Here is a 25,506-nt window from a genome sequence, read left to right on the forward strand (position 1 = left end):
GGCCACACCAAGGAACAAAAGAGGGAGAGGAATAATAGATGTTGTGTCTTGTGAAGGCACCCTCACCCCTTCTTTTATATTCCTTGGCCTAGGCAAATTAGGAAATTTAATTACAATAAATTTTCCTTAATTTCCTTGACATGATTTAATTGAGAGAAATAAAATAAAATTTCCCCAATTAATTTCAAGTGGCCGGCCACATTATTGGAAAACAAAAGAGGATAAGTTTTAATCAACAATTAAAACTTCCTAATTTGTTTCCGGAAATTTTAAAAAATAAAATTTCTCTTTAAAATCTCTTCATGGTTGATAAAAGGAAATTTCTATAATTTTAATTTTATCAACATGTGAATAATTTTAAAGAAAAATAAAACATCTCTCCAATCTATAAATAAGGAAAGAGATCTAATCTCTTTCTTTAATCTTTGTAGATCTTTTACAAGAGATATTTTAATTTTAATTCTCTTTAAAATATATCTTCCACATAATAATAAAAATTAAAATTAAATTTCTTTTTAATTTATTTTGGCCGGCCCTACTAGCTTGAAGCTAGGGCCGGCCACCCAATCTATACCTAGGCCGGCCCTAGCTTGGTTCCCAAGCTAGCTTGGCCGACCCTTATTGGTGGGTATAGAAGGTGGGTATAGGTGGGTATAGAACTCTATAAATAAGAGGCTACGATAGGGACCGAGAGGAGGAATTGGTTTTGGTCTCCCGATAAAATTAAGCATCCCGTGTTCGTCCCGAACACACAACTTAATTTTATCAATGATAATTCATTCCACTAGAGAACTATCATTGAACTACCGCACCAATCCCAAATTACATTTTTGGGCTCCTTCTTATTATGAGTGTGTTAGTCTCCCTGTATTTAAGATATCGAATGTCCACTAATTAAGTGAGTTACTGACAACTCATTTAATTAATGTCTAAGTCCAAGAGTAGTACCACTCAACCTTATCGTCATGTCGGACTAAGTCCACCTGCAGGGTTTAACATGACAATCCTTATGAGCTCCTCTTGGGGACATTATCAACCTAGTATCTCTAGGACACAGTTTCCTTCTATAATCAACAACACACACTATAAGTGATACCATTTCCCAACTTATCGGGTTTATTGATTCAACGAACTAAATCTCACCCATTGATAAATTAAAGAAATAAATATCAAATATATGTGCTTGTTATTACATTAGGATTAAGAGCACACACTTCCATAATAACCGAGGTCTTTGTTTCTTTATAAAGTCAGTATAAAAGAAACGACCTCAAATGGTCCTACTCAATACACTCTGAGTGTACTAGTGTAATTATATAGTCAAGATAAACTAATACCTAATTACACTACGACCTTCCAATGGTTTATTCCTTTTCATCATGGTCGTGAGCTACTGTTTATAATTTATAAGGTACTGATAACATGATCTTCTGTGTGTGACACCACACACCATGTCATCTACAATATAAATTAATTGAACAACTACATTTATCATAAATGTAGACATTTGACCAATGTGATTCTTATTTCTAGATAAATGTTTATACCAAAAGCTAGGCTTTTAGTATACACTCCAACACCAAGACCAAGGAGAAATCATATACTAGGGTGGCAAATGATAATGGCAAGGGAGAGTCATCTAAGGCCAATAAGAATGAATATACTAGGGTGTCAAATAATTATAGCAAGAATGAAGTGTCCAAGGTTAAAAACAAGAAAAAATTAATTAAAAACAAGGTGTCTAAGGTTAAGAAGGTAAAGTTTGTAGGTCAAGTGTCACCCGAGGTGCACCAAAGTGACTTAGCCATAGTCGATGAGTCACCTAAGGAGATGGCTAAAGCTAAGAGCTCTAGGGAGAGCTCAAAGAGTCTTTGGGGCATATGGTAAATGGATCTAAAGTGGGTATTACTTGAGATTCTAGAAGAGCTATGGAATGTGCCAAGGGTTTTGGAGATAGACTTAAGTCTCAAACATAAGGAATTGACATAATTGGTTTGAGTTTCATGAATGAAAATATGATTTGGATTTATATTGCATGAAAATTAATTTTTGATGTATAGATGTCATATAAACTAATGTTAGGGATGCATTATTGTTTAGTATGGGTAGATACATTAAGAGGAAGCCAAAATTAGGACTTTAGTTCAAGATTCAATTAAATCATTTAGCTAGTTTTAGATTTTATGTCAATCTTGGAATCTGTGATAAATATAATTTTTATATATTTTTTCCAAGTAGACATTGGTACAATAGACATCTCCACAAAATTTAGAAATTTTTGAAGGTCTATGAAATTTCTTGTGCATTTCTGAAGTTGAGTCAGAAATATTGTTTTTGGCTAAAATAGTGTACCAATAGACTGATACAATTAACAATCGACTGATAACACTGTTCATGAGCACAGAATGACTCTGTGAGCTCATTTTGAAGAGGGCAGTCAATTGAAGTTAATGTCAGTCGACTAATACACTTTGAAAATGTGTTTTAGCAATAGAAAATTATCAAAAAGATTGTGAACATGTATGTAATCTTATGGTGGATTAATACATAATGTTTATGGTCATTAGAGGTTAAAGAGTATAATAATTGAAATATTATTGGAGCTCTTTTTGATATATGGCAAAGGGGGGAGAAGTGTTGGGTTTAAGTGGGAAACCTACGCACCCTTGTAAGAAAACCTAGCTTAAGGGGGAGCTTAGGTGAAGGGGGAGCAATTGCTCACTTGTTGGCAAAGGGGGAGAAGTTTCACTTTACGGAAAATTCTAGCTCAAGGGAGAGTTTAGGTGAAAGGGGAGTCTAGGGTTAGGTTTCATGATTTATGCATGAGTATATATGCATGTTTATTTGCATTGTTATTACATTTATGTTTCCCTAACTTAAACGGATTGTCTAACATCAAAAAAGGAGAGATTATTGGAGCAATCTGAGTATCCTGAGTTTTAATGTTTGGGCAAAAGTTTAAATTATGCTTATTGTTATATTTGATATGCATTGTGAGTGTACAGGATACAGGTACAACAATGAGAGTCCAAGTGTGATCTTGACAAAGGAAGAAAGTCCAAGGGCGAGTCTTGACGGTGTAAGTCCAAGCATGTAGTCTTGGTAATGTAAGCCCAAGTATGACTTGACAATGGATGAAGTCCTGAGGCTCAGCCTCTTCGAAAAGGAAGACCCGACAACAATGACAAGACCAATGGAAGCTCCAGAAGGCAAGACATGAATGATGGGGAGACCTCCGAGGGACGTGATACTGATGGAGGAGGCTAAAATACTAGGTTTAGGTTGTGCGGGCAAGGACTAGTGCATGAGAGACTGTACTCAAGATAAAATTCCAGGTTGCTGTAGCATTACTATAGCACTACTATAGCAGTCGACTGGTAGCCGACCATTGGCTTGTAATGATCGAATTTCACTTAGGACCAGTCGACTGATAGTTGTACCAATCGATTGGTGGCGGGAAAAATAGCTTGATATTTTCCTCCCGAGCTCTATTTAATAGAGCTCGGGGTGCTTAGTCATTGTTGATGAAATTAGTGGTAGTTAACCCTAATTAGAGTCTCCAAGTGCTCAAATGATCTAATGTTGTCATGTGAGAGTTGTAGTGAAGTTTCTCCACCCATAAGGAGTTACGCGAGCTAGCTAAAAGTTCTTTGGGGAATCATCCACAGACGGATTGGGATCGTTCACCTTATAGACAGTCGGTGGAGTAAGAGTAGGTGATCTCCAAACCACGTTACATAAACATGTTAAAGTTTTGATTGTCTTAGTTATTGTCTCTAGGTTTGGTTTTCTATTTGTTATTTTTGTTTTGTATTTTCGCTATGCACTAACAAGCATAGGAAGCGACGATTTGGATGACGAGCTATTTACCTCCCTTTAGCGACGTCAAAGTCCCAATAATAATGCATGTGAAATTAATATAAACTAACTAATATACCTTGAAACTCCCAATGTAAAATTAAATTCTCATTCACAATGGAGAGATTCTTTCTTTTCCACCTCTTCTCCAATCATATATATCCAACAGCGCGTTCGTTTTTCCATTTTTTTTATTAAATTAAATTGACTAGTCATTTATATGGATAAGAAAAATTTACATTTTAACAGTTACTATTTCGTAATTGCTATATAATAATTACAAAGTGATGGAGCCAAAATTATAATCTACTTGTGTTGTTGATCGATTAATTTGATTTGAGGATTTAGAACCTCCGGACTGATTAGAATTTGATTTGGCGATTTAAGACTATTCATATATGATAGATCGATTTAAGCGATAAAGGGGGGGGGGGGTGAATATCGCACGTTTAAAACTATTCTTTAACCTTTTGAAACCAAAGTAGTGCAGCGGAAATAAGAAAAGAGACAAGGTATTTTACTTCGTTCGGAGCATAACTCGACTCTTACTCGAAGGCCCGCGGTCCTTGACCGCACCGATGGGCAAAGCACTAAAGCTTTTCTTTCCGAGATCATCGAAAAGAAGCAGATCGTACAAATGAGCAAGATAGTAACAACCCTACTATCTTGCTTAAGTGAATTACAATGCAAACTTATATAAAAATATACCGACAAGTAAATGCAGTTGAAGCTTTGGTCGGCACTTCCGGATAGTGTGGATTGCTGAGCTGATGAAGGCTTGTAGCACGGTTTGCTTGCAGAACAGAACTTGAGTTGATCAGAGAAGAGTTGTTGAGCCTCAGACCTCGAGCTCCTTTTATAAGTGTCATTGTTGTTCGGTCGACCGATCCCTCTGTTCGGTCGACCGAACCCTGCTCCATTCCTTCCTCGCCGAAAACAGAAGCTGGCTCGATCTTTTGTAGTAAATGCTCATAAATGATTCGATTGACCGGACCTATTTTTTGGTCGACCGAACAGTCTATTTCCCTGTTCGAATAGACTGTTCGTCGAAATCAGCCGAGATCTTCATTAATGCTGCAATTAATTCTGATTGGATCGGTCGACCAGTTTGCCGGTTCGGTCGATCGATCAGCCCTTTTTCCCTTTTCTGCTGATCGCTGCTGATGAGCTGTCCAGTGCTGAGTCTCCATGGTTCGGTCGACCGATCAAGCTTTGACCGAACTGAACTCTGTTTTGCCTGATCTGAACTAATCTATGGTCTGAGTCAAGCTGGTTCGGTCGACCGATCCTCCTGTTCAGTCGACCGATCAGGCCAAACTTGCAAAACAGAGTTAAACAATATTCCTGCAAAACAAAGGTTAAAACAGTAATATATTATGCATGAGTAATATTAGACAGTAGAACTGTCTTGATCTCAACTTGAAAACCTTTCCGGTTTCTTCAGTTGGATCAACGACCTTAGGTTGTTCCCTTCGGGAACTCGACCTCACTGTCGCTCCTCCAGTTGCTTACCTCAACTTACCTGCCAAACATAGTCCTCCAGACCTGTTTGGACTTTTACCTGCTCAGTGTCTGATCGCCCGATCGACTAAGACTTTTCCTGCAATACTACATTAGCCAACCGTAATAATAGTAATACAGAATACAATGATAAACCTAAACCTAGATTTACCGAGATCCGCTGGTCCGGTCGACCGTGCACGATCGATCGGAAACCATCCGATCAACCTTGCTTGGAGTTCACTCCTCCAAGACTTCTCGTTACCTAAGGTTACCACCCCCTAGGGTTTTCTCCACTTGGCTTCACTCACCAAGACTCAGTATTTGGCTACCCAGGGATCAAGTCCTCCAGACCTATCCACCTGGCTTCCACGACATACCGAGATTTCCCTTACCTAGCCTACAACTAGGACTCAGTATTCGACTACCCAGGGATCAAGTCCTCCAGACCTATCCACCTGGCTTCCACGATATACCAAGATTTCTCTCTCCTTGCCTAGCCTACAACTAGGACTTCCCTTGATCAAGCTCCATACTTAAACAACTTAAGCATACTTAAACATATTTGTTTGACATTAAAACTTTGGAGGTCAATTGCACCAACAATATATAGTTGTTATTTGTTAATGTCTTACTTGATATGTGAAAAGTGAAATGATGGCATGGAGATAGTCCTTAGCACTCAGTAAATAATGGTCCAGCATAACAATCTCTCTCTCTCTCATATATATATATATATATATATATATATATATATATATATATATATATATATATATATATATATATATGAGAGAGAGAGAGAGTATTGTTAACTTGGGTGACGTGTGTGGGCGTCGCTCGTGGGTGCCTCTCACACACGAAGGTGGCTCAAATGATCGGAGGCGTCTCCCCGTGTGAGAGGCGCCCATCTTTGTGTGTGTGAGAGAGAGATAGACACCCCCTATACGTGCCTAGCTTATCTACGTGGGACTTTTTCCTCAATCGCACAAGTAGAATGAGCATGAGAGTCATCCAGTATAATAAATCCCTCTCTATATATAAAATGAACCTAAGATTAAAGCCTAAATAGGTTAATATCTCTTTCCATCTTTAAGCTATAGTGTTATAGTTTCATAGTTACTATAATATAAATATCTATGAATTATAATATAAATATCTATGAATTATAGTGTTATAATTTAATAGTTTCTATATATGATGTTCAATAGTATTTAATTGTTATGAAATTATAATTGTCATAGCTGGTAATAACTAAAAAAAAAATGGCTACGGTAATAACTAAAAGAAAATATAGCTACTGTAATATTATAAGAATTACCATTTCATAGCTGCAATATGAATTTATTTGTTTATATAAGAAAACCTATCAGTTTAGAATTTCGCAGGTCTGTAGGCGAATATAAACTAATGCCAACTCAGTTAAGCTACGGTGAAAAAGCGGCTCGACTACAAACGTTAGCCTTGCGAACGCAGTGACTCACGTGATCTGTGGGGGATCTCTTGCACAGTTCGCATAAATCCCGCTAGAAAAACCTACTCGGCTGCTGCGGTGTGTTTCACTTTAATGATCCATGGTTCATGGCGTCGGATCTGCATCATTGAAGCTTCGAAGGGGGAGCAGTTGACGTAGCATCAGATGGAGGTGGAGGAGGCGGCGGGGGAATCCTCCATTGCGCGGAATATCGATCTGGGAGAGGACGAACCGTTGCTCCACAACTCGGGGGTGGAAGATCGAGTGGCGCGACAGGAGGTTGATAGTCGCGCCTTCTCGGAGGTTACGGAGGATGCGCGAGAGAGGATGCATGACGGTGAGCGCGAGGTGATTTCGCTGGGAGAATCCGACGGAGAGGACGATGCCGACGGGCAGAGCGGGAGAGAGGAGCCAGCAGAGGAAGAAGGAGCGGAGGAGGGGAACGAACGGGGTGGGGCGGAAGGCGAGAGTTTGGGCAAGACGGAGACCGTCGAGTTGGACGCTTCCTCGTCCCCAAATTGTCCCGTTTGCTTCGAGCCGTGGAAAGGCGAGGGACTTCACCGTGTTTGGTAAGGAAAAATTTGAGTTTGTTTCATTTGTTGTTGTTGTTATTGATATCTTCTCATTTCAATTCCTTTTCTGTTACATTGCTGATTAGCATGTTGGCCAAAAAATTTTGTGTGCTTAGGGTTGTCTGTAAGAACCATCTTCCACCTAGTTTGCTACTTTGCATGTTAGTGTCTCAAATTCGAGTTAAGACCATGCACAATGTAAGTGGTCCAGCAGTGGCAACACGATGATTGTGACGGAATTAATGGCGGTGGTAGAAAGTTTGTGATGCAAGGTAGTTTGTGCTGGTGGTCTAGGGGTAACTGACTCCCTATCTAGTAAGAAATCAGATTGCATGACACTCAAAGTAATGTGGGTTTCTTGAGCTATTGTTTTTAATATGTTTAACAATTTGAAGTACATGTTTCACAGAGAGCCACTGGTGTCTAAAACTCAACTGCATGTCAATATTTTGTGACTGTTCATGAGCATTAGTGTTGTAGTAACGTTTATATCTTACAATTTTTAACCTAGACTTGTATATATGATTACTAGAAGATCAAGATTCACACTTTAGTCTGTCTTGCTATATTACTCTAAATGATCAACACGTCAAATTCATTGAACTAGAATGCATACCTTTCATCTTAAATCATTTTGTTTGGAGATGCTGATATATTACTAAATTGTTTTTTTGGCTGTACTGGGTAGTATTAAATTTAATCATAATTTTCAAGCAACAATTTTGTGGCTCTGGCTGAAATATATGTGATTTTTTTTCCCAAAATTTTGTAGCTTAAGAATTACTTTTACTTTTCTGTTTTTGTCTGTTGTTACAATTACAGCTGTGTACCCTGTGGGCATGTTTATGGTAGATCCTGCCTTGAGCGATGGCTAAAACAATGTGGAAAGAATGTTGGAAAGGTACTTCTCTAACTTCTGGAACTAGAATCTGATTTCCAATTAAATTATGCATTTTTTTTTTTTATAATGTATCTGTTTGTTAATTCTTATTGGCACAATTTGGCAGTGTCCTCAATGTAGTAAGAAGTTTAGGCGAAAAGAAATTGTTAATCTTTATGCACCAGTGATTGCTGTACCTAATGCTGATCTAGAAAAGGTTGCATCTCTTTCTACACTACAGGATCTATTTATTCATGCTGTCTAAATGTTGAATAATTTGGTCATCTTCAGGAAGTGCAATGTTTAAAGAAGGAAAACATGTCTCTTAAAATAGAGGTAAGATTAGAGGACTCATTGTTCTCTATGGCTGTATTTTGTGTATTTTTTACTCTTTTTTTTTTTTTTATTTGTAACCATTGGATATTGATATCGTAACTTTTTTTTTCCCTTTATCTTATCCAGTGCGTTTTATAAACTGCTCAACATTCTCTTTTTCAGTTTTTATATAAAAACATCAATCATGTATCTTGCATGTGAACTCAACAAACAATTTCATTGGGTAAAATGAACATTGCAAGACTATTATACCTTGTGATTAGTACAAGCCATTATATAATTGGTAGATGATTCGAGTATCAATTTATCTGGAACATGTGTATGCAAATGTTCCTACAAAGAAAAATCCAGTTGCTTATGCACTATTTAACGTTATTAACTTGATCTATAGCTCTTTCCTTAGGAATGAAACCTTTGGATGCCAATAGGAATGAATAAAGTAACTGCATTGTTCCAATGAGCGAGGAGCTTTTAGCATTTGACCATAAAAAGTATTTTACATGTTAAAAAAATTCCCAGTTTGTTAAAGTCTAAGTCTGCTGGCTAGGAATTTTGTTGACATATTAAATCCTTTATGTGTCATATGCTATAAAGCTCCTCACTCCATAAGCCTATGAAGCCATGTTAAACAGTTTATGTGGATGCATTTTATAACAATGATGGTTATCATTAGGGCCTTATGTTGCATTTTTTTTGCTGGAATAGGCAAATTATCTCTTTTAGTCATGGGCGTATTATGGTTGCTTTAGCATAAACCCATTAATTTAACTTAGTCTGGGTCAACTAATTGAATTAAATCAATATATGCTGAAATGCATTGTTTGACTTGCATGTATCTGATTTGACTGACCCTTAGGAATCTTGCATTCACATGGATGCATGTGCTTCTCTTTATAATATATTTTCTGAGGGATATTTTGAATGAACATTAGGATATTTGAGAATGTGAAGAATTATCATATATGTAATTTGAAAGAATTTACCCAGTGTATTTTCTTATTATTTTTTATGTTTTTTATTTTTTGTGCAGAAAAATGTATTGCTCGAGGAGATTAATAAGCAAAAGGTGATTTCATCATGCAGTTAGTTGCATGTAGCATCTTCTTATCATTTTTCATCATTGGAGAGTCATCCTAAGAAATTGTAGTAACATGACTAGCAAAATGTCATGTCATTGGCTATTTTGTTATAAGTTTTCCTGCAAATTTATTGAGCGTTAGTCTTACTTTTCCTTTTTAACTTGTTCATGTGTTTTGTTATCAGAAGCGTGCAAAAGATATGGAATGTTTCTTAATAAATGTAAGAGATTATATTCCTTTTTTTTAATTAACCATATACATCAGATTTTATTATTTTTATTTTTATTTATAAGTGTCAATGTTAAAATTACTTGTTTAGTACCTGTATCAAGAACTTTTGTAATCATAAATGGCAGCTTATGCAATATCAAATGCCTCTTTTAGTAATAAACGATTACTAGGCGGCTTACCTAGAGGAAGAACATTGAGGAGGAAAATGAAGTGGCCGAGGGAATGAGAGGAACTTTCTTACCAGGAGGAAGAATGTAGCCACATCTCCACTTTCTTTGTTCCACTTCATGTCTTTACTGAGCTAGAGGAAGAAAATGAGGCAGAACATAGAGCTAGAGGCTTAACGAGGAGGAAGGAGACTTAAATTTGGAGCTAGATGTATTTCGTGTTTCCATCCGTTCCACATGTTGGTTGGTTGGTTGGTCAGTCAGTGGGAAAAAAGTCTTACAGCCCTATTGATTGGCCTAGCATGGTATTTTAGACCAGGTTTTAAATTTCACTTTGTGTCAATTGGCACTAGTGTAACATATTGTTATAATAACTAATCTACACATGAGAAGCTTTGAGACCTCCGGTACATGTTGCATTGTGACCTTCTTCCATGAGAAACTACAAACCATTTGTCATAAGGAGCTCCAAATCAAAATCTCATCCATCATCTTGTCACGAGAAGCTCAAATTGTTCCTTCGTTGCAAGAAGCTTTATGCCTGACTCCCCCAAACAGCAACCACTCAAGCCTCATGCAAGACTTCCTTGAGGCTTTTTAGGGTATGCAATGATGGCCCAACTCCTCCTCTGCCTAGTTCCTACAAAGTGAAAGTGCCACATCAACACGAGGCAAGGCAAGGCTTCTGATCATTTGATGACACATTGACACTCCAAATAGGTACATAATCCTCTTCTGCCTAGTTCTCCTCCTCCACATTGGGTTTGTTTCTCCTCTGTCACCCACAATCCTCTTCCATTTAGTTCTCCTCCTATGTGTTGGATTTTCTCCTCCTCCACATACACTTTGTTCTTGGCACAATCACCGACATCAGCCATGGTGGTCAGCACATCTTGTTCCAGTCAGAGACTGTAACCCCGGCTTGGAATGAGATTTTAAATCTTGTTTCATACCATGAAAATAGACCTTTGTACATTATGCATATACAGATAACTCCTAAACAGAGGCAACTACTTCTGTTTGCAGGTTCATGATTGGATGTTTCGTTGTCTGTTGGCCGGTAGAAAAGAAAGGTGTCCCAGCATCGTGGGAGTGGAGGGCAGATTTGGTTTTGCTAATGTAAGGGATATAAGGTTAGATGAGTCATGGGTTGAGTTTACAACTTGGCTGATGTCTTCCGGTTTAATAATGAAGAAAAAGTGTTGTTGCCATGACAAGTAACAAAATTATTGTGTGAAATGGCAGCACAGGTGTTGGCAATGACAGAGGTGAGTATGGGTACTTTCAGCTGGTGTTTGAGATAGACCAACAATTGTTGGAGAAGGTGCCCCTCTGGAATTGGAGATGGAACTTCAAGTGGAGATGTCAAAGAGAATTCTTCCTAAAGACAGTGTTTGAGGATCTCTGAAAGGGGCAGCATCTAGACTTGGTTTGAACATTTGAATTGGATCGTTCCTGGCCAAAAGAAGAAAGAGAAGAAGATGAAGGGAAAGGGGGAACTGAAGGTGGTAGAGAGAAGAGGAGACACTGGCAGGAGAAAGAAGGAAAAAGGAAGGAGAGGAGATAGAGCATAAAGAGAGTGAGAAGGGGAGAGAAGGAGAAGAGTGCATAAGGGTAGTGAGAGCAGGCCGAACAGGGAGCGATGAAATTGGGAAGGAGGAAGAGGAGAGGAAGAAAATGAGGAGGAAGAGAGAGGGAAATATCTGTTTCTGCTGGTACAAAACTGATGCTAGAGGGAGGAATGATGGAGAAGTTCCATGAGTTAGAAATTAACTATAACCCCAAGATTATGTGCTTTCAAACACTATGCAAGAAGCTACCCTACAATGCACCTATTACTAAAATGAACTCTTGATGGTAAATGGAATTTTATTGCATCATGCTGTCTGATATTTAAGACATTGTTATTAGCAAAATCTACTAAGTTTGTCCTGAATTCTGTGTAGAAAATGGCTTGTGTAGAGCACACGTTATCAGGTTCGAGGGGACAGTTTGAATTCTTTGATAAAGCAAGGACTTCGGCATCTCAGTCATTTTACGGTAACCATTGATATCATATATATGTTGTCGAATTATAGTATTTCAAAAAGCACCTATTTTTCCAAGTTAATTTTATCATAGTGTTTTCTCATGACATCTTTTTCTGGTATATTGGCAGGCAAAAGCTTTGTGTCTCAATTTGATAATGTGCTTCCACGCTGCTGCTTCACCTTGCAGGTTCTCTATCTAAATTTGATGCATTATTCTAATTTTGTTGATTGGAGTTTAGGAATATTCTGTCTGATGTGTGACAACGTATGTGTTTTGTAAATTTGTTTTATATTATTCCATCAAAGGGGATATAATTTGTATTTGTATCAATATTTCATTTGGCTTTTCTTGTTTCGTTAGTTGTTTATGTGGTAATTACTAATTGCAAAATTAAATGAAGGAATTCCTGTACAGTACAAATGCATATAAGGTATACATCGCCTAATGCTGTGCATAAATCATTTAAATATTTATTTTGACTCCTCATATGATAAATATCATTGCAACTTGAGAAGGATATAGTGAAAATCAAGGCTTTATTTGTTTAAGGAAAAACTTTTATGTTTTTATTTTTTGGTTTTTAGAAACTAAAACTTAGAGCTATCTGGATTTGAGAGTTTTAAGTATTTAGGATCGATGGAGTGATTGAAAGAGATGTCTAACATATAATACAAGTAGGGCGATTGAAATGGAGGAGAGCGTTGAGTGTTTGATGTAACCGTTAAAACTTAAAGGGAAGTTTTACAAAACGGCGGATAGGCCTCTTATGTTATATGACGCTGAATGTAAGGCTATGGTTGGAGCACATGAGCAGAAGATGAGAGTTGCAAGATGAAAATGTTAAGGTAGATATGTGGATATACGAGCATGGACAGAATAAGAAATGAGAGCATTAGAGAAAAAAAAAAATCAGAGTTGCATCTATTGAAGGAAAACTGCGAAAGACATATTTAAGATGGTACGACCATGTACTTAAACGACCAATAAATATTCTAGTTAGGCGATGTGAAATTATAACAAATATGCACATCAAACGAGGAAGAGAATGACCAAAAAAGACTTAGTTAACAATAATAAAATAAGATAAATTTTATTTAAGTATTGATGATGCTATAGTAGGGAATAGATCTCAAGACGTAGAATGATCCATATAATCGACCCTAGTTAGTGGGATAATGCTTGGTTATTGTTGTTGTTGTTGTGATATTCAACATAGATTTTTTTTGGCATGTTTAAATTTATTAGAGGTGAATGATGCAATAATTTTATTCTTTCTAACTTTCAATGGCTTTCTTTTATTTTCTAAAAATTGTAAGTTGAAAATATAAAAAATTCACCAACCAAACAGTGTCAAATTGTTTCTAGAACCATCTTGGTTAATTGTTGACAACATAAAAAAAAGGGAATATGAATATTATAGTTATGAGAATAAAGTTATGTAGTCTTTGCCAATTAAAAGATATCATAATTGTATTTGTATCATCTTTTTTTATTGGCTTTGAATATTGTGTCAAGGGGCTATATATCTGGGTTCTGCATGACTCGTGAGTTGAGCATGATCCAAGTTTAACTGGGCAAGGTTGTGCCCTCCGTGTCTTAATTAGATCATGACATGCTAGTCCAAAAGCTGCTAAACTTAGGCCTAGTCCAAGCATGCGCCCGAGGGAATTAGATCATGCCTAGTTCATTGGATTTTTTATTTTAAATCTAGAAAGTAAAAATAATAATAATTACATTAATGAAAAGTTTTAGTTTTGTCTATTAAAATTTTAAATAGTACTAGATTTTTTAAAAGGAAAATTTCAAAGTATAAAAATTAGAAGAGATGAGGGATTAGAGAAAGTTAATCAGTAAGAGTGTATGGAGAGAATGAGAGCTTGTCTGACTAAGATTGGGTTTGAATGAAGTATGATGGTGGGTGGGTACTATTGTAAGGAAATTTTAACCAGTTTTATTTTCTTTTTCCTTTTCTAATTGTGTTAGAATTCAGGATTAGGTGGTGGTTGGGGGGATATTTATAGACTAAATATTAAGTGTATTTTAGTCATTTACATGAATTTAATTTTTTTTTCTGCTAGTTGTGAAGCATAAATGCATACTGGTTTTAGATGAGAAAAACCTTCCAATGTTAAATAGTCATATTAGTAGAAAAATCAGAAGTGTTGAATTTATGGTCTATCGTTTCACATAAATTATTTTCTTAGAAAATATTTTCTTTATTTTTAAGCTTTTGTTTTCATTGCATCGTTTTTGCACTTGATATATGTATAACATATGTTCTTATGTTTATAGTTCTGAAATTTTAGCATTATAAAAATTTCATTTAACTCTTCAAGATGTATGAATCCCAGCTGTGTATATGAATTGTGTGCATTCCGTAGTTGTTAAGGGTTATGTTAGATATTTTCTTGCCTATTTTATGAATAGGATATTCTGCAGAGTTGGAACCAAAGCCTGTCTAAATTTGTCTTGACTTATTTGATTATGATTTTTTCCCCATTATTTGCACCTAGAAATATTTCTGTAATTTGTACCCACAACTCCTACATGGATCCATATCTAAATAGGATTTGGATGCATATGACTTTTATTATGTGAAATATAATTGACTTAATGTGTATACCAAATTTCTCTTGTTTGTGATAAGCTGCTTTTCCAACATGAGTGTATTATCTTTGTAATTTGGAGTCAATTCCAATTATTTCAAAATAAAAAAAAAAAAAATCAAGGATGGATCTATATTTCTTTTATCTGCATATTTACAGAATGAGCTAGAGCTACATGAAGCACGGGTAATGGGAATAGATGGATCCAGTCACATTGTAATCGTCTCAGGAAAGTCCCCTGGAATTGAACGAGAGCATGTCCTTAACAAGGTAAATCTTCACTCTCAGAGCACTCATGTTGAAACTTAAAAAAATTGCTAGTTCCTTTATTTTGGCTAGGGTCATTTGATACTCGTGTAATGTTCTATTTTATTCTGTGCAGATTAGCTTGCTAAGTCAACATGTAAGTAAAATAGAGCTTCCTCCCAACACTAGCGCTATTAAGGATCTTCGTATCCTTCCAAATGGACTTACACTTCTTGCATCATTGGGCAAGAAATTATTACTTTACAGGTTAGTGTGTTTTCTTTTGGACAAATATCATCTTGCAAAACTCAGAAAATGTCCTTGTTTGACCTAACTGATCACTTTGTATTCAGTATGGGGAGTAACAACCTTGCACTTAAGTATGACTTACCGGTAATTCTTTGATCTCAGTGGTACTATTTTTTCAAAAAATTTCATTTCTGTTTATTTGGTTTAGTTCTCTTGACATACAATGCTTGCTGGATGTATTTAGTTATATTTTACATGTTGCCAAATTTCAAGTCTGCACTAGTTTATTTCCCTTCCACAAAGCAAATTGGCTTTTATTTTTTTTAAATACGTGTTAGGAATCCTAGCTCTGGTTTGATTTCCTTTTTCTATTTGTATATTAGACAATTTTGACTTCGGTGGTCACGAGTTCGAGTCGTGGAACCAGTCTCTTGCAATGGTAAGGTTGCGGAAGCTTCGTGCACCGTGTACCATGCACCAAGCTTCCGCACCAAGGCTGCGGAAGATGGCAATCCTATAGTTCCCTGAAAGATTGGAAATATTTTGTCAATCAAACTTCAACCAAAAGTCGACAAGTTTTTAATTGTTTTGTTTCTCATATCTGGATGAGAAAAGCTTTCCCTGACAGATTGGAAATATTTTGTCAAGCTTCAACCAAAAGTTGACAAGTTTTCAATTGTTTCTCATATCTGGATGTAAAAAGCTTCCTCTTAGTCTCTTGAGCAAGTATAATATTTGCAGGCTCCTGCTTGGTCATGCTGTGGAGATAAAAGCAATTCACATAATGTGTATGCTGGATTGCAGGTCTGCTTATCTGCTCTTTACAAATGCAATTGCTAGCTAGTGTTAATCATTTGTATTCATGCAGAGAAGGTTTCGTAACACAATTTTCCGTCATAGTCACAGAATGGCATGCTCTTGGTCTTTGATATCCGCCAGACCTCAGAACCCATGCAATTAATAGAGGGCTTAACTAGCCACCCAGTCCATTCTGTTGATTCTGTCGTGCTAAATGATGGTAGCGGTAGGGTTTTCAGTGCTTCTTCTTCAGGTCCTTGTGTCTGGGAAGTCGGCTTTAACTGTCGAAGGTATGGCTGGGACATCATACTTTGAAGAATTTATGGTTCTTTTCAGTTTGTTACAATTTAATCTCGAGTGTGATTCGTCTTAATGTGTTTGAACATGGTTTATGGGACTAATTCTCGTGGTGTATATCAGCTCTAAATTTCCAAACTTGCACTAAACATGTTTCCTGAAACCCTTGTCCAAGGAATTATTTTCAAATTTATCTGCACATTCATTCTCATTATTGACTAAAACATGAGGGTCGTGCTTTACATTCATTCTCGGTGTGAGCTTTATTTTGTTCCTCGTTTCAGTTGGATTGTAATCATCATATTCATAAATACAGAAATATTTCATGATAGATTGACAAGGTTGCTGGTATTTTGTCATAGTGATATCATATTATTTCTGGATTGATGACATATCTTCCCCTTTATTGCAGACCATTTTTGATACCAGAAATGCAAAATCGAGGTGTTTGCATCTCGCTTGCCTGTTGCGGTTCATCCGATACTGCAGTAGCTACCTTTCGACCAAAATTTGGACTGCTCGATGATATCACGCCTTCTCAACTTTCATCTTCACCTGTTCTTGTTCCTCCTTCCGGAAAGGTAGGTTCTCATGTTCTCATCGAGGGGATCAACGATTTAGATTTTGAGAGTCGCCAGATCGGTACTAGCGCTGTCAGCAATATTCGAATGCCTAAGTCTGCAATCTGCTCCACGAGGGGCGACTTATTATTCACTTGTGGGGATGAAACGACCAACGGAGTGCACATTTGGCAGCTGCCGTTCTTCAACAGTCGCGTCGAACTGAAGCCACATCCGCATCCTATTCTCGATGTGAGGTATGATCAACGACCTGACGGCGATGGCTTACTAGGTTGTACAAGTGACAATAGACTACAAGTGTTTAACTGCTGCTCCACTTAGTTGCTTCACTTTGTTAAAGGCATGTCGATTATGCGTAAACTTAGTGGTAAATTTACCGAAATGTTAATGTCTTAAGGTAATGACTTGTGACAACACTTAACCTTTTGTGCGGTTGTACTCTTGCTCGAGGTCATCGACCGATAGTCTTGTAGTTTCGTTTGGTCGGAATGACATTTTTTGAGAGCTTGTCACATTGTTTATGTTCTAAAATGTGGCCTCGCTGTTTATAATTTGAGTCGGGATGGGTAGTCGGAGGTTATCCAGAGATGGTTGGCGGTAAGCAAGTAGTCAGGTTATCAGGCATCGTGTGGGGGGCGATCTTTGGTTATATGTTTCAATTCAAATTATAATCTAGAGAGGACGGTAATTTTAAAGAGGGATCATAATTAATTATGATTGGATCATGATCATAGTTATAATTTAGAGAGAGAGGACGGTAATTCTAAAGAATGATCATAATTAATTATGATTGGATTATGATCATAGTTATAATTTAGAGAGAGAGGACGGTAATTCTAAAGAATGATCATAATTAATTATGATCGGGTCATAATTTGATTCTAATCCTAAGTGATTCATCTTTAATCCATAATTGTAGATTTCTTTATCTGGCCTCGTCAAAAACAAGAGGTAAAATTATTAAATTCATCAAAATATTTTAATAACTCGTCCCCAACTTTAATTTATGAAGATGGGAGATAGAATGAATTCTCAAAATGTTCGAGGAGGTTATTCGAAAGCTAGGAACTCTTTGGGGGTAAAATGAAAGTTCTTTATAAAAATAAATTAGCAATTTCTGGAACGGATGTGTGCGCCAGGAATTATCGAGGGCATAGAGGTCGTCGTCCGATCGAAACCGCGGAGGATCTTCGGGCTGTGAGCAGATGGAGTCGGTGAAGAATCTGCTGCGACCTAAGCCCAATCCCCAACAGCAGCTCCGCGAATGGCAGCGTCGCCTCCGCCAGGAGGGTCGCAACATCGAGCGCCAGATTCGAGGTGTGCATGCTTCCTGACCCGATCTTTCTGGTTGGCGCTGAGATTTGGTTGGTTGGTGTTGCAGATGTACAGAGGGAGGAGAAGAACGTGCAGAAAGCGATCAAAGAAGCCGCAAAAAGGAACGACATGGCCTCAGCGAAGGTTAGGTCAACTCCGATCTTCATTCTTTTGTTATAGTCTTTTCGGATCCTTTTGAGGAGTTGTTTGCTGGATAATAACCATGCACGTATCAGCAGATTGTCTGGTCTTTGTGTGCGAAAAGGAAATTAACTTTAAATGCGAGAAGAAGAATCAGGGAGCAGAATCATCCTAACAGATATGATAGCATTTCTGAGTTGGTGTTTGTATTCAGCTTCTAATTCTATGTAGCCTTGTGCATGAAACTGCTATAGGATACCCGTCCTCAGGATACATGTTAAGTTAGATAGATCTAGATTTTCTAGCTATTTATTTTGCAAAATCTGGCAAATATGCGAAGCTTTTAAATTTTCAGCATTCGTAGTTTCTAACACTTTTTATGTCATCGCCTGTGCAGAATTCTTAATGTATAATTAATTGTTAGCTTGTACATCAATATTTTGGTTTTAATTTGAATTTTCAATGTCTTGTTTACGATCTGTTTACTAATTCTTCTTATGATAAATCTAGATGAAATTATTAAATCTCAGTTAAACCATGTTTATGTTTTGACTTGCTGACTTCGTTATGGAGTTACTTTGGATTTTTAGGAGCTAAATTATTAAAACACTCATCGGTGTTCCTTCATGTGTATGTAGTCTCTTGCTAAGGAAATTGTCAGATCAAGAAGAGCTGTCAACCGTCTTTACGAGAACAAGGCACAACTGAATTCTGTTTCGATGCATCTTGGTGAATTAGTTGGTATGGACTATGAATAACACTAACCTCTTGACACATCTGTGAATGAGTCAGATTATCTGCATTTAACCTGTTGCTGCTTTTATCTGATTCTGTAGCCACAAAACCGTGGCATTCCTCGTATAAAATATTGATAAAGATGAATGATATTAATATCAAGTTCAGTTTTTAACTACTGGTATTCTGATATCCAAACTTCTGGGATAATGGTTGAGTTAAAAAATAACTTCTTTTTTAGTATACTATATATAATGCTATGGGTAAGTTCGAAATATAATATACAGAAACTATTATACCATTTCTTCTATTAACATAGATAAGAATTCATTTTATTCTTTTTCAATATATTAGAATAATTTCATTTTTCTGCGTGCCTTAGAGCATATATGAATAGAAAGTTTGGACTTCAAAATTATTCGTCCTAGTTGTATGTCAAACTAATTTACAACTACATGATCTTCTCAACCTTTTCTTCCCTATTTATTCTGACTTGTTGGTTGGCCTCATAGCAATTTTTTGCCAAACATTTCCAGATACTGTGTTGTCTGAAACCTTGTTGTTTTGGATCAGTCTTCTTTAGATGTTACTTTTCCTGTTTTTGAGGAGGATTGGATGTCATATGTAATTTTGAATTCTTTTTTATAACCTGCTAGTATCCCATTTATTTTTTAACTTTTTGTGTAACTTTATTATGCCGCCTTCAAGGTTAGTACACTATCCCTGCTAGTGAGTTTTCCAACTTTTCCCAATGAAAGTAGTCTGTTAATTTTTCTTTTTGAAATTTTCAAGGATGCCTGCTCAACATATTTGTTGGAGAAAATATTATTTTCTTTCCTTATGTATCTTCTACTTTACGGTTAATGATGGCTAATCAGATGAATGCTGATTTTTATTTTCAGCAACGGCCAGAACTGTGGGTCATCTGTCCAAAAGTGCTGAGGTTATGAAGCTCGTCAATAATCTAATGAAAGCTCCTGAAGTTGCTGCTACCATGCAAGAGTTTAGTAAAGAAATGACAAAGGTATTGCTCATCGATTACTGTTTTTGTTATTCTTCCTGAAATAATTCTTTCATCCAAGCAAGCATGAGTTTTTATTAGAACATGAGAATTCTTTTCGTTTATGAGTTAACAAGCATTTAATCATTAACTTATCAGAACCAACCCCTGGCTTATAAATCCCTATTATTAGTCGCAATAGGACATGGGGCTAAATTATCACAATCTCCACCCTTAATGTCGTCACCATGATTCAAATTTCAAATCATAGTTTAGAATCAATCGTTCTTGATCGGCAATTAGATACACTCTGACACCAATTACTACATTTTCCGATTCATTCAAATTAGAAAACTTATCTATTAACTCGTCAAAATCAAGCACAAGCTCAAAATGTTCAACTCAAATTAATAGTAGCTCAACCTATCTAAGATTATAAACTCCCTTTCATCAGCAAACCAGTTTACCAGTGCAATGAATGATCCACTTTGCATCCTTTTGGTATTTAGGCTGGAGTGATGGAAGAAATGGTGAATGATGCTGTCGATACAGCTTTAGACTCTGAAGACATTGAGGAAGAAATAGAAGAGGAAGTGGACAAAGTGCTCGCTGCAATAGCCGGCGAAACGATATCGGAGTTACCAGATGCTACTAGCAAGCAGAAGATAAAACAACCATCAACCAGCATCAAGATTCAAGCGGTACAAATCACTGAAGTAATTTCTTAAATACTATTTGCCATTCCTGATCTTTTCGCGGTGTCTATTACAGCAAGAAGCCGTCACCGAAGGTGCAGATAATGAAGACCTGGATGAGATACGGGAACGGCTAGCCAGGGTAAGATCATAGCTTGTCTCCATTTTGCAAGCACTAGTGCTTGGTCGAGACACAAAGATGCTGAGTAATTGTTGCTATATGTTGCCGCGAATCTAATTCTAAATGTTGTATTTACTTGAGGGGAGCTCCAACACAGAAACTATCTTGATGGCCGTCTATCTATTTTGTGCTTAGTGGAAGAACCCTAATTCTTTGCATATAAAGGAAATTTGTGAAGGTGAGTGTTTCTACTTTGCTGCAAACTTAAGAGGCTCATAAATTTCTGAATCATTCCCTTTTAACTCGATGAATAGATGTTTAAGATAGAAAAGTTAACTTGAACTAAAGCATAGTTTCTAATTAATACAATGAAAAAAAACAATAGAATTTAATGAGGGGATAAAATTACAACGATAAATGATCATAATGTTCATATACAGTATGGATAAAATGTTTGTTTGATATAAAATAAACAAAAGATTGGTCAATAATAAAACTTTATGACATGAATAAATTTATTTAAATTTGAATGTATAAAAAATACAATGAGCATGCATATTGTAATATGTTATATGTAAATATCATATCTTATGAATTTGATCAATTATAGTACTTTTAACGATCTATAACATGCTAGAAACAAATAACGATATAAAATATATTAATTAGTGTGATAATTTATAGATTTTTATACTCCCGTATGAAATTATGCACTTCATCTCACGTAATACTACAAATATGACTTGAAAATGAAAATCTAATTTCGATCAAAGTTTTTATAAACAACACTCCTCCACACGAAAACAAATTAGTCGATCCACTTGCATAAAAATAATTGCATTTTCCTTTCGTATATAGTTGGCAAACAGCAGATGAATTATCATCAAACTCCTATTTAGGAACCAGCTACAAATTCGATGTTGACACTAGAAAAACACAACCAATCACACGGTATGCACCAAATCCCAACAGATCGCTCGGAGTGATATTTTTACATGCCAAGTTAGGTGGTTAAATCAGAATAATAAGGCAACAGGCCAAGAGAAAAATCACACGACACCTCTAGCGATCCCGGACGAATCATCATTTGAATGCACAGTTTCACCAGCTGGTTTGCTTAGAAGGTGCTGATCTGCATCTTCTTCATCACTCGAGCTGCATGATTCTGACCCATCTTCTAAAATATATTTGTTTAGAGGAGGACATTTCATAGGAAAGTTTAAGAGGTTGTAGTTCATGTGGTTGGTTTCTCAGAAATCAAATTCAAGGCTCTGTTCTAACTCCATCATATTCAACTATCCATTTGAACAATTGCCTCATATCATTACAGACTTGGTTGTTGTATATGATTTGCTTGTCAGAACATTACAGAAGCAGTATAACAATTTCATCAAACAAGAATGAGACTTGACTGCTCTACGAAATTGATGTTTTGATCGCTTTTAGCGCTGACACTATATGCTCTACATAATAAGTCAAATAGCACTACTCGAGAAGAGGAAAGGGCACTCATGTAAGTTGGTAGAAGTTCCTGCTACTTAATATTGGACAAAGTAAAATCAACAAATTCAACTAGCTACGCTACAACTGAAAGAAGAAGATGATAAAAGATGAGTTTGACAAGAAACAGGAACTCCCCTAGGTTTTAGGTTGTGTAATGTGCGATACCTGAATGGTGGCATTCAGATAGCAGACTCTAAATGGATGAATGCCACCATTGTTATTAGACTGGTCTCAAGATCTTGGTGGCTCTAGCAACTGCAATTGCAAGAGCACGAAAAACAAACTAAGGAAATCTGCAAATATCGACACACTCACCAAGATAAACGGACTGAGAAGGTCCAACAGTCATCATGTTTTCTGGGAGAATACAACTGCAATGTGATCCTGAAACATCGCAATCTCTGAATGAGTTGATACTACAAATTTTTAGATCCGAAAAAACCTTACCCAACATGTGCTTACCCAGTCGCGCAAGTCTATTCACCCATCCAGGTATAGGCTTCCCGGTCAGACGCGTGCAAACTTCATCGGTGAAATGGTTGCAATTCTTGATGATCAAATGATAGGCGTCGCCATGATATCTTCCAGCAAGTTCTTCGATCAATATGCAGACTTCTCCACGAGACATAGTTGTAGTGCCTAGCCACACAGCGCGTCTGAAGATAAACCCAGGACAACTTTTCGGTTCCACCTCAAACACTCCACTAGTCGCATAATCGTGTGCTCCAAAACTATACTCCATTCCATGAACTGCAAGCACAAATTTGGTATGTCACACAAGGCATAGAATCGAAATGCAATCGAAAGAGAGCCTTGACCCAACAAAAAGCTGCGGCAAGATAAGCATAAGGTATGAATTCTGAAATATAGGGAACTAAAGTTGTTTTGTGGATTGTGAAATGGAATCTCGACCAAACAAAACAAGCTAAAGCTACCAGCCTCGTATTGTTAATGATAAATTTATCTATGAGCAACACTGAATCTACAACAGAATTCAACTTCCTGTCGACAAAGTTGATCTGGAATCTGCGCGGGATCATTTGTAGTAAATGAAATGTCAGTGTAAAAACATCATACAGAGAACTTGAGTGAGCAAAAATAAACGGGCAAGTAGAACTTCCCTAGTGCTGAGAAAAGAACTTGGCAATCAGTAATCTTCACTATCAAAAGGTTTCTTGTAATCGGAAAAAAAAAAACTATCAATAGAAAACTGCATTCGGATTAGTTTAGTAAAGTTGCCAGAATTCATTGTCCAAGAACGATCTGCTAAACCATGAATCCTATCGGAAATTTCGAAGAAGCGAAATGAAGCAGAGAAAAATCGAATTTCCAGATGGAAATCGTTGGAGATTTGATGAGTAGAATGAACCATAACGCACCTTCGATCCCAGAATGGAAGACGCCGATCCCGAACCAGTAGAGGTAGTTGTTCGCTGGCGTCAGATCGTAGACGTTCAAGTAGAGGCGCGTGCTTCCGCCCGCCTCGCCGCCTTCTTCATTGCTCAGCACCTTCTCGGAGAGAGATCTCGGAAAGATCGAGCTCATGTCAACCCAAGCCTGCAGGGTTCAAGTAGAATCCCTAATTCCGCATCTGTTCCCCCCAACTCCGATCCCTAAATTAGAAGCCAGGACGAAGAATCGGCGACCGGATCGAATTGGGGTAACTGACGGTGGGCATTATCAAAGTGGGGGCGGAATTTGAACTGAATTTTTTTTAAAAAAAAATTAATATGTTTTACTGTTGGTCAAAATTGATCTAAAGAAATATAAATTCTAATTTCGCGTGGAAAATATCTGTGGTCACGTGCGATCTTGCTTGATCTGCACGCAGTTTCTTCGCATTTTTGTCCAGGTCCAGTGACAGCAGTAAACCAAGCATATCATACATAAGATCAATTAATCAGGTTCAGATCATCCAAATAATAACTATGGCTACCAGTGATGGATGAACAAACAACCAATAGGGATACAAAAAGGGAACGATCGAAGTTTTTTGTTTGGCAGTGATTGAGGATGAGAAGTGAGATCTACTTGTAGGTGCCCATGCCGACGGCAGGTCCGCCGTAGGGCGGCGGGCCGGCGTCGCGTGTTGCCTTGCTGAAGGTGATGTAGAAGAACTCGGAGAGGATGGCGGTGAAGAAGACGAAGGCAGCGCCCGCGGCGAAGACGCCCTTCCGCAGCGTCTCGCACGAGGGATTCCCGTCGAAGAACATGTTCCGGTAGCGGGTGTGCTGCGCGTTCCGCACCGACCCGGCGAGCAGGCACGCCTCCGCGATCAGGAATGTCAGCCTGGGGAGGAAAATCAGAATCGTAAAAATCGGGTTTCGCGCTTATCGGAAATGGCGGAAGGGGGAGATCTAGCCCATCAGGATCGAGTGTGTACCAGGAGAGGAGGAAGAAGAGGAGGGCGCAGGCGCGGGAGCCGCTGGGGTTGATTCCACGGCCGCAGCAGAAGCACTTGCTGACGGCCATGAGGACGACCTGGCTGAGGAGGAGGAAGAGGAGGGCGCCGACGCCGAAGCCGGTGGCGATGTCGGAATCGTAGACACAGTAAGTGTAGTCGCCCTCCGAGTCTCTTTGGAATCTCGCCTGCGAGAAGAGATCGGCGAGCCGAGTCAGATCTTCCAGATCTGGTTTTACAGGGGAGGAAATAGGACTCACCGTGCTGCGGCGCTGCTCGGCGGCGACGGCCAGGGCGAACGCAATGAGATCGAAGACGAAGACGAGGGCGATGACGAGCTTGGACGCCATGGAAGGAAGGAAGCGAACGCTCGATCTCTCTGTGGCGATCCCGGTTGGAGTCGGTGGGCGAAGTATAATAGAGGAGGCGTTCGGTAGTGTGTCAGTAAATGCTAAATAAGAGACGCCAACTACTGCAACAAGCACTGTGAGCAGTTGGGCTGTTGGTGTCGGTGTAAGTTTTTAACTTGCCCTCCGGACTTTATCTTTTTTAAAATTACTCCTGACAATAAAATTTCATAAAAAATAATACTAAAACGGGCCGGGCCATAACGGCCCAAGTGACGCTGGAACATTGAATCCGAAACTTGCTTGCCGACGACTGACGAGCCGCTATTTTTTCAGAAAAGTTG

The 25,506-nt window shown here is 37.8% G+C and overlaps 4 protein-coding genes across 9 annotated transcripts; 2 read left to right on the forward strand and 2 right to left on the reverse strand.

Moving 5' to 3' along the window:
* Positions 1-6,878: 6,878 nt before the first annotated feature.
* On the forward strand, positions 6,879-17,426 carry LOC121984974 (E3 ubiquitin-protein ligase RFWD3-like). 5 transcript variants are annotated; one of them, XM_042538176.1, is made up of 14 exons: positions 6,879-7,401; positions 8,227-8,305; positions 8,412-8,501; positions 8,576-8,620; positions 9,651-9,686; positions 9,884-9,919; positions 12,044-12,137; positions 12,256-12,314; positions 14,894-15,004; positions 15,117-15,247; positions 15,334-15,373; positions 15,971-16,033; positions 16,130-16,317; positions 16,737-17,426. In XM_042538176.1, exons 1-14 carry the CDS (start codon positions 6,998-7,000, stop codon positions 17,224-17,226), a joined length of 1,866 nt encoding a protein of 621 aa, XP_042394110.1. In that variant the 5' UTR covers positions 6,879-6,997; the 3' UTR covers positions 17,227-17,426. The 5 variants fall into 5 exon arrangements, 4 of the variants coding, with proteins under 4 accessions (XP_042394110.1, XP_042394111.1, XP_042394112.1 ...); XM_042538177.1 differs by having other exon boundaries at positions 16,136-16,317; XR_006113031.1 differs by having other exon boundaries at positions 6,880-7,401; positions 16,098-16,317; positions 16,737-16,874.
* Positions 17,427-18,009: 583 nt separating this feature from the next.
* LOC121984975 (vacuolar protein sorting-associated protein 24 homolog 1-like) lies at positions 18,010-21,129 on the forward strand. The gene is made up of 6 exons (XM_042538181.1): positions 18,010-18,222; positions 18,287-18,363; positions 18,999-19,101; positions 19,998-20,119; positions 20,605-20,796; positions 20,867-21,129. Exons 1-6 carry the CDS (start codon positions 18,111-18,113, stop codon positions 20,942-20,944), a joined length of 684 nt encoding a protein of 227 aa, XP_042394115.1. The 5' UTR covers positions 18,010-18,110; the 3' UTR covers positions 20,945-21,129.
* A 635-nt stretch (positions 21,130-21,764) lies between these two features.
* On the reverse strand, positions 21,765-24,130 carry LOC121984976 (deSI-like protein At4g17486). 2 transcript variants are annotated; one of them, XM_042538183.1, is made up of 4 exons: positions 23,794-24,130; positions 22,877-23,164; positions 22,730-22,798; positions 21,765-22,085 (listed from the first exon to the last, which is right to left on the reverse strand). In XM_042538183.1, the coding sequence occupies exons 1-4, from the start codon at positions 23,957-23,959 to the stop codon at positions 21,961-21,963; spliced, it is 648 nt and encodes a 215-aa protein (XP_042394117.1). In that variant the 5' UTR covers positions 23,960-24,130; the 3' UTR covers positions 21,765-21,960. The 2 variants fall into 2 exon arrangements, with proteins under 2 accessions (XP_042394117.1, XP_042394116.1); XM_042538182.1 differs by having other exon boundaries at positions 21,765-22,088.
* Positions 24,131-24,277: 147 nt separating this feature from the next.
* LOC121984977 lies at positions 24,278-25,282 on the reverse strand. Its single transcript, XM_042538184.1, has 3 exons — positions 25,076-25,282; positions 24,798-25,003; positions 24,278-24,703 (listed from the first exon to the last, which is right to left on the reverse strand). The coding sequence occupies exons 1-3, from the start codon at positions 25,163-25,165 to the stop codon at positions 24,442-24,444; spliced, it is 558 nt and encodes a 185-aa protein (XP_042394118.1). The 5' UTR covers positions 25,166-25,282; the 3' UTR covers positions 24,278-24,441.
* Between the last annotated feature and the right edge of the window lie 224 nt (positions 25,283-25,506).

Source organism: Zingiber officinale, chromosome 5B (assembly GCF_018446385.1).
Source record: "Zingiber officinale cultivar Zhangliang chromosome 5B, Zo_v1.1, whole genome shotgun sequence".
Lineage (NCBI taxonomy): Eukaryota > Viridiplantae > Streptophyta > Magnoliopsida > Zingiberales > Zingiberaceae > Zingiber > Zingiber officinale.

Excerpts from the sequence above, each read along its gene's own strand:
- LOC121984974 (XM_042538176.1), top strand. The coding sequence starts at position 6,998 with ATGGAGGTGGAGGAGGCGGCGGGGGAATCCTCCATTGCGCGGAATATC. Across the intron at positions 12,138-12,255 it reads GGCATCTCAGTCATTTTACG|GCAAAAGCTTTGTGTCTCAA; the intron begins GTAACCATTGAT and ends GTATATTGGCAG. Across the intron at positions 15,005-15,116 it reads GAGAGCATGTCCTTAACAAG|ATTAGCTTGCTAAGTCAACA; the intron begins GTAAATCTTCAC and ends TATTCTGTGCAG.
- LOC121984975 (XM_042538181.1), top strand. The coding sequence starts at position 18,111 with ATGGAGTCGGTGAAGAATCTGCTGCGACCTAAGCCCAATCCCCAACAG. Across the intron at positions 18,364-18,998 it reads ACGACATGGCCTCAGCGAAG|TCTCTTGCTAAGGAAATTGT; the intron begins GTTAGGTCAACT and ends ATGTGTATGTAG. Across the intron at positions 19,102-19,997 it reads GCATCTTGGTGAATTAGTTG|CAACGGCCAGAACTGTGGGT; the intron begins GTATGGACTATG and ends TTTTATTTTCAG.
- LOC121984976 (XM_042538182.1), bottom strand. The coding sequence starts at position 23,959 with ATGAGCTCGATCTTTCCGAGATCTCTCTCCGAGAAGGTGCTGAGCAAT. Across the intron at positions 23,165-23,793 it reads CTTCCATTCTGGGATCGAAG|TTCATGGAATGGAGTATAGT; the intron begins GTGCGTTATGGT and ends TTGTGCTTGCAG. Across the intron at positions 22,089-22,729 it reads TTCTCAGTCCGTTTATCTTG|AAGATGGGTCAGAATCATGC; the intron begins GTGAGTGTGTCG and ends AATATATTTTAG.
- LOC121984977 (XM_042538184.1), bottom strand. The coding sequence starts at position 25,165 with ATGGCGTCCAAGCTCGTCATCGCCCTCGTCTTCGTCTTCGATCTCATT. Across the intron at positions 25,004-25,075 it reads CCGAGCAGCGCCGCAGCACG|GCGAGATTCCAAAGAGACTC; the intron begins GTGAGTCCTATT and ends CTCTTCTCGCAG. Across the intron at positions 24,704-24,797 it reads CTCTTCTTCCTCCTCTCCTG|GCTGACATTCCTGATCGCGG; the intron begins GTACACACTCGA and ends TTTCCTCCCCAG.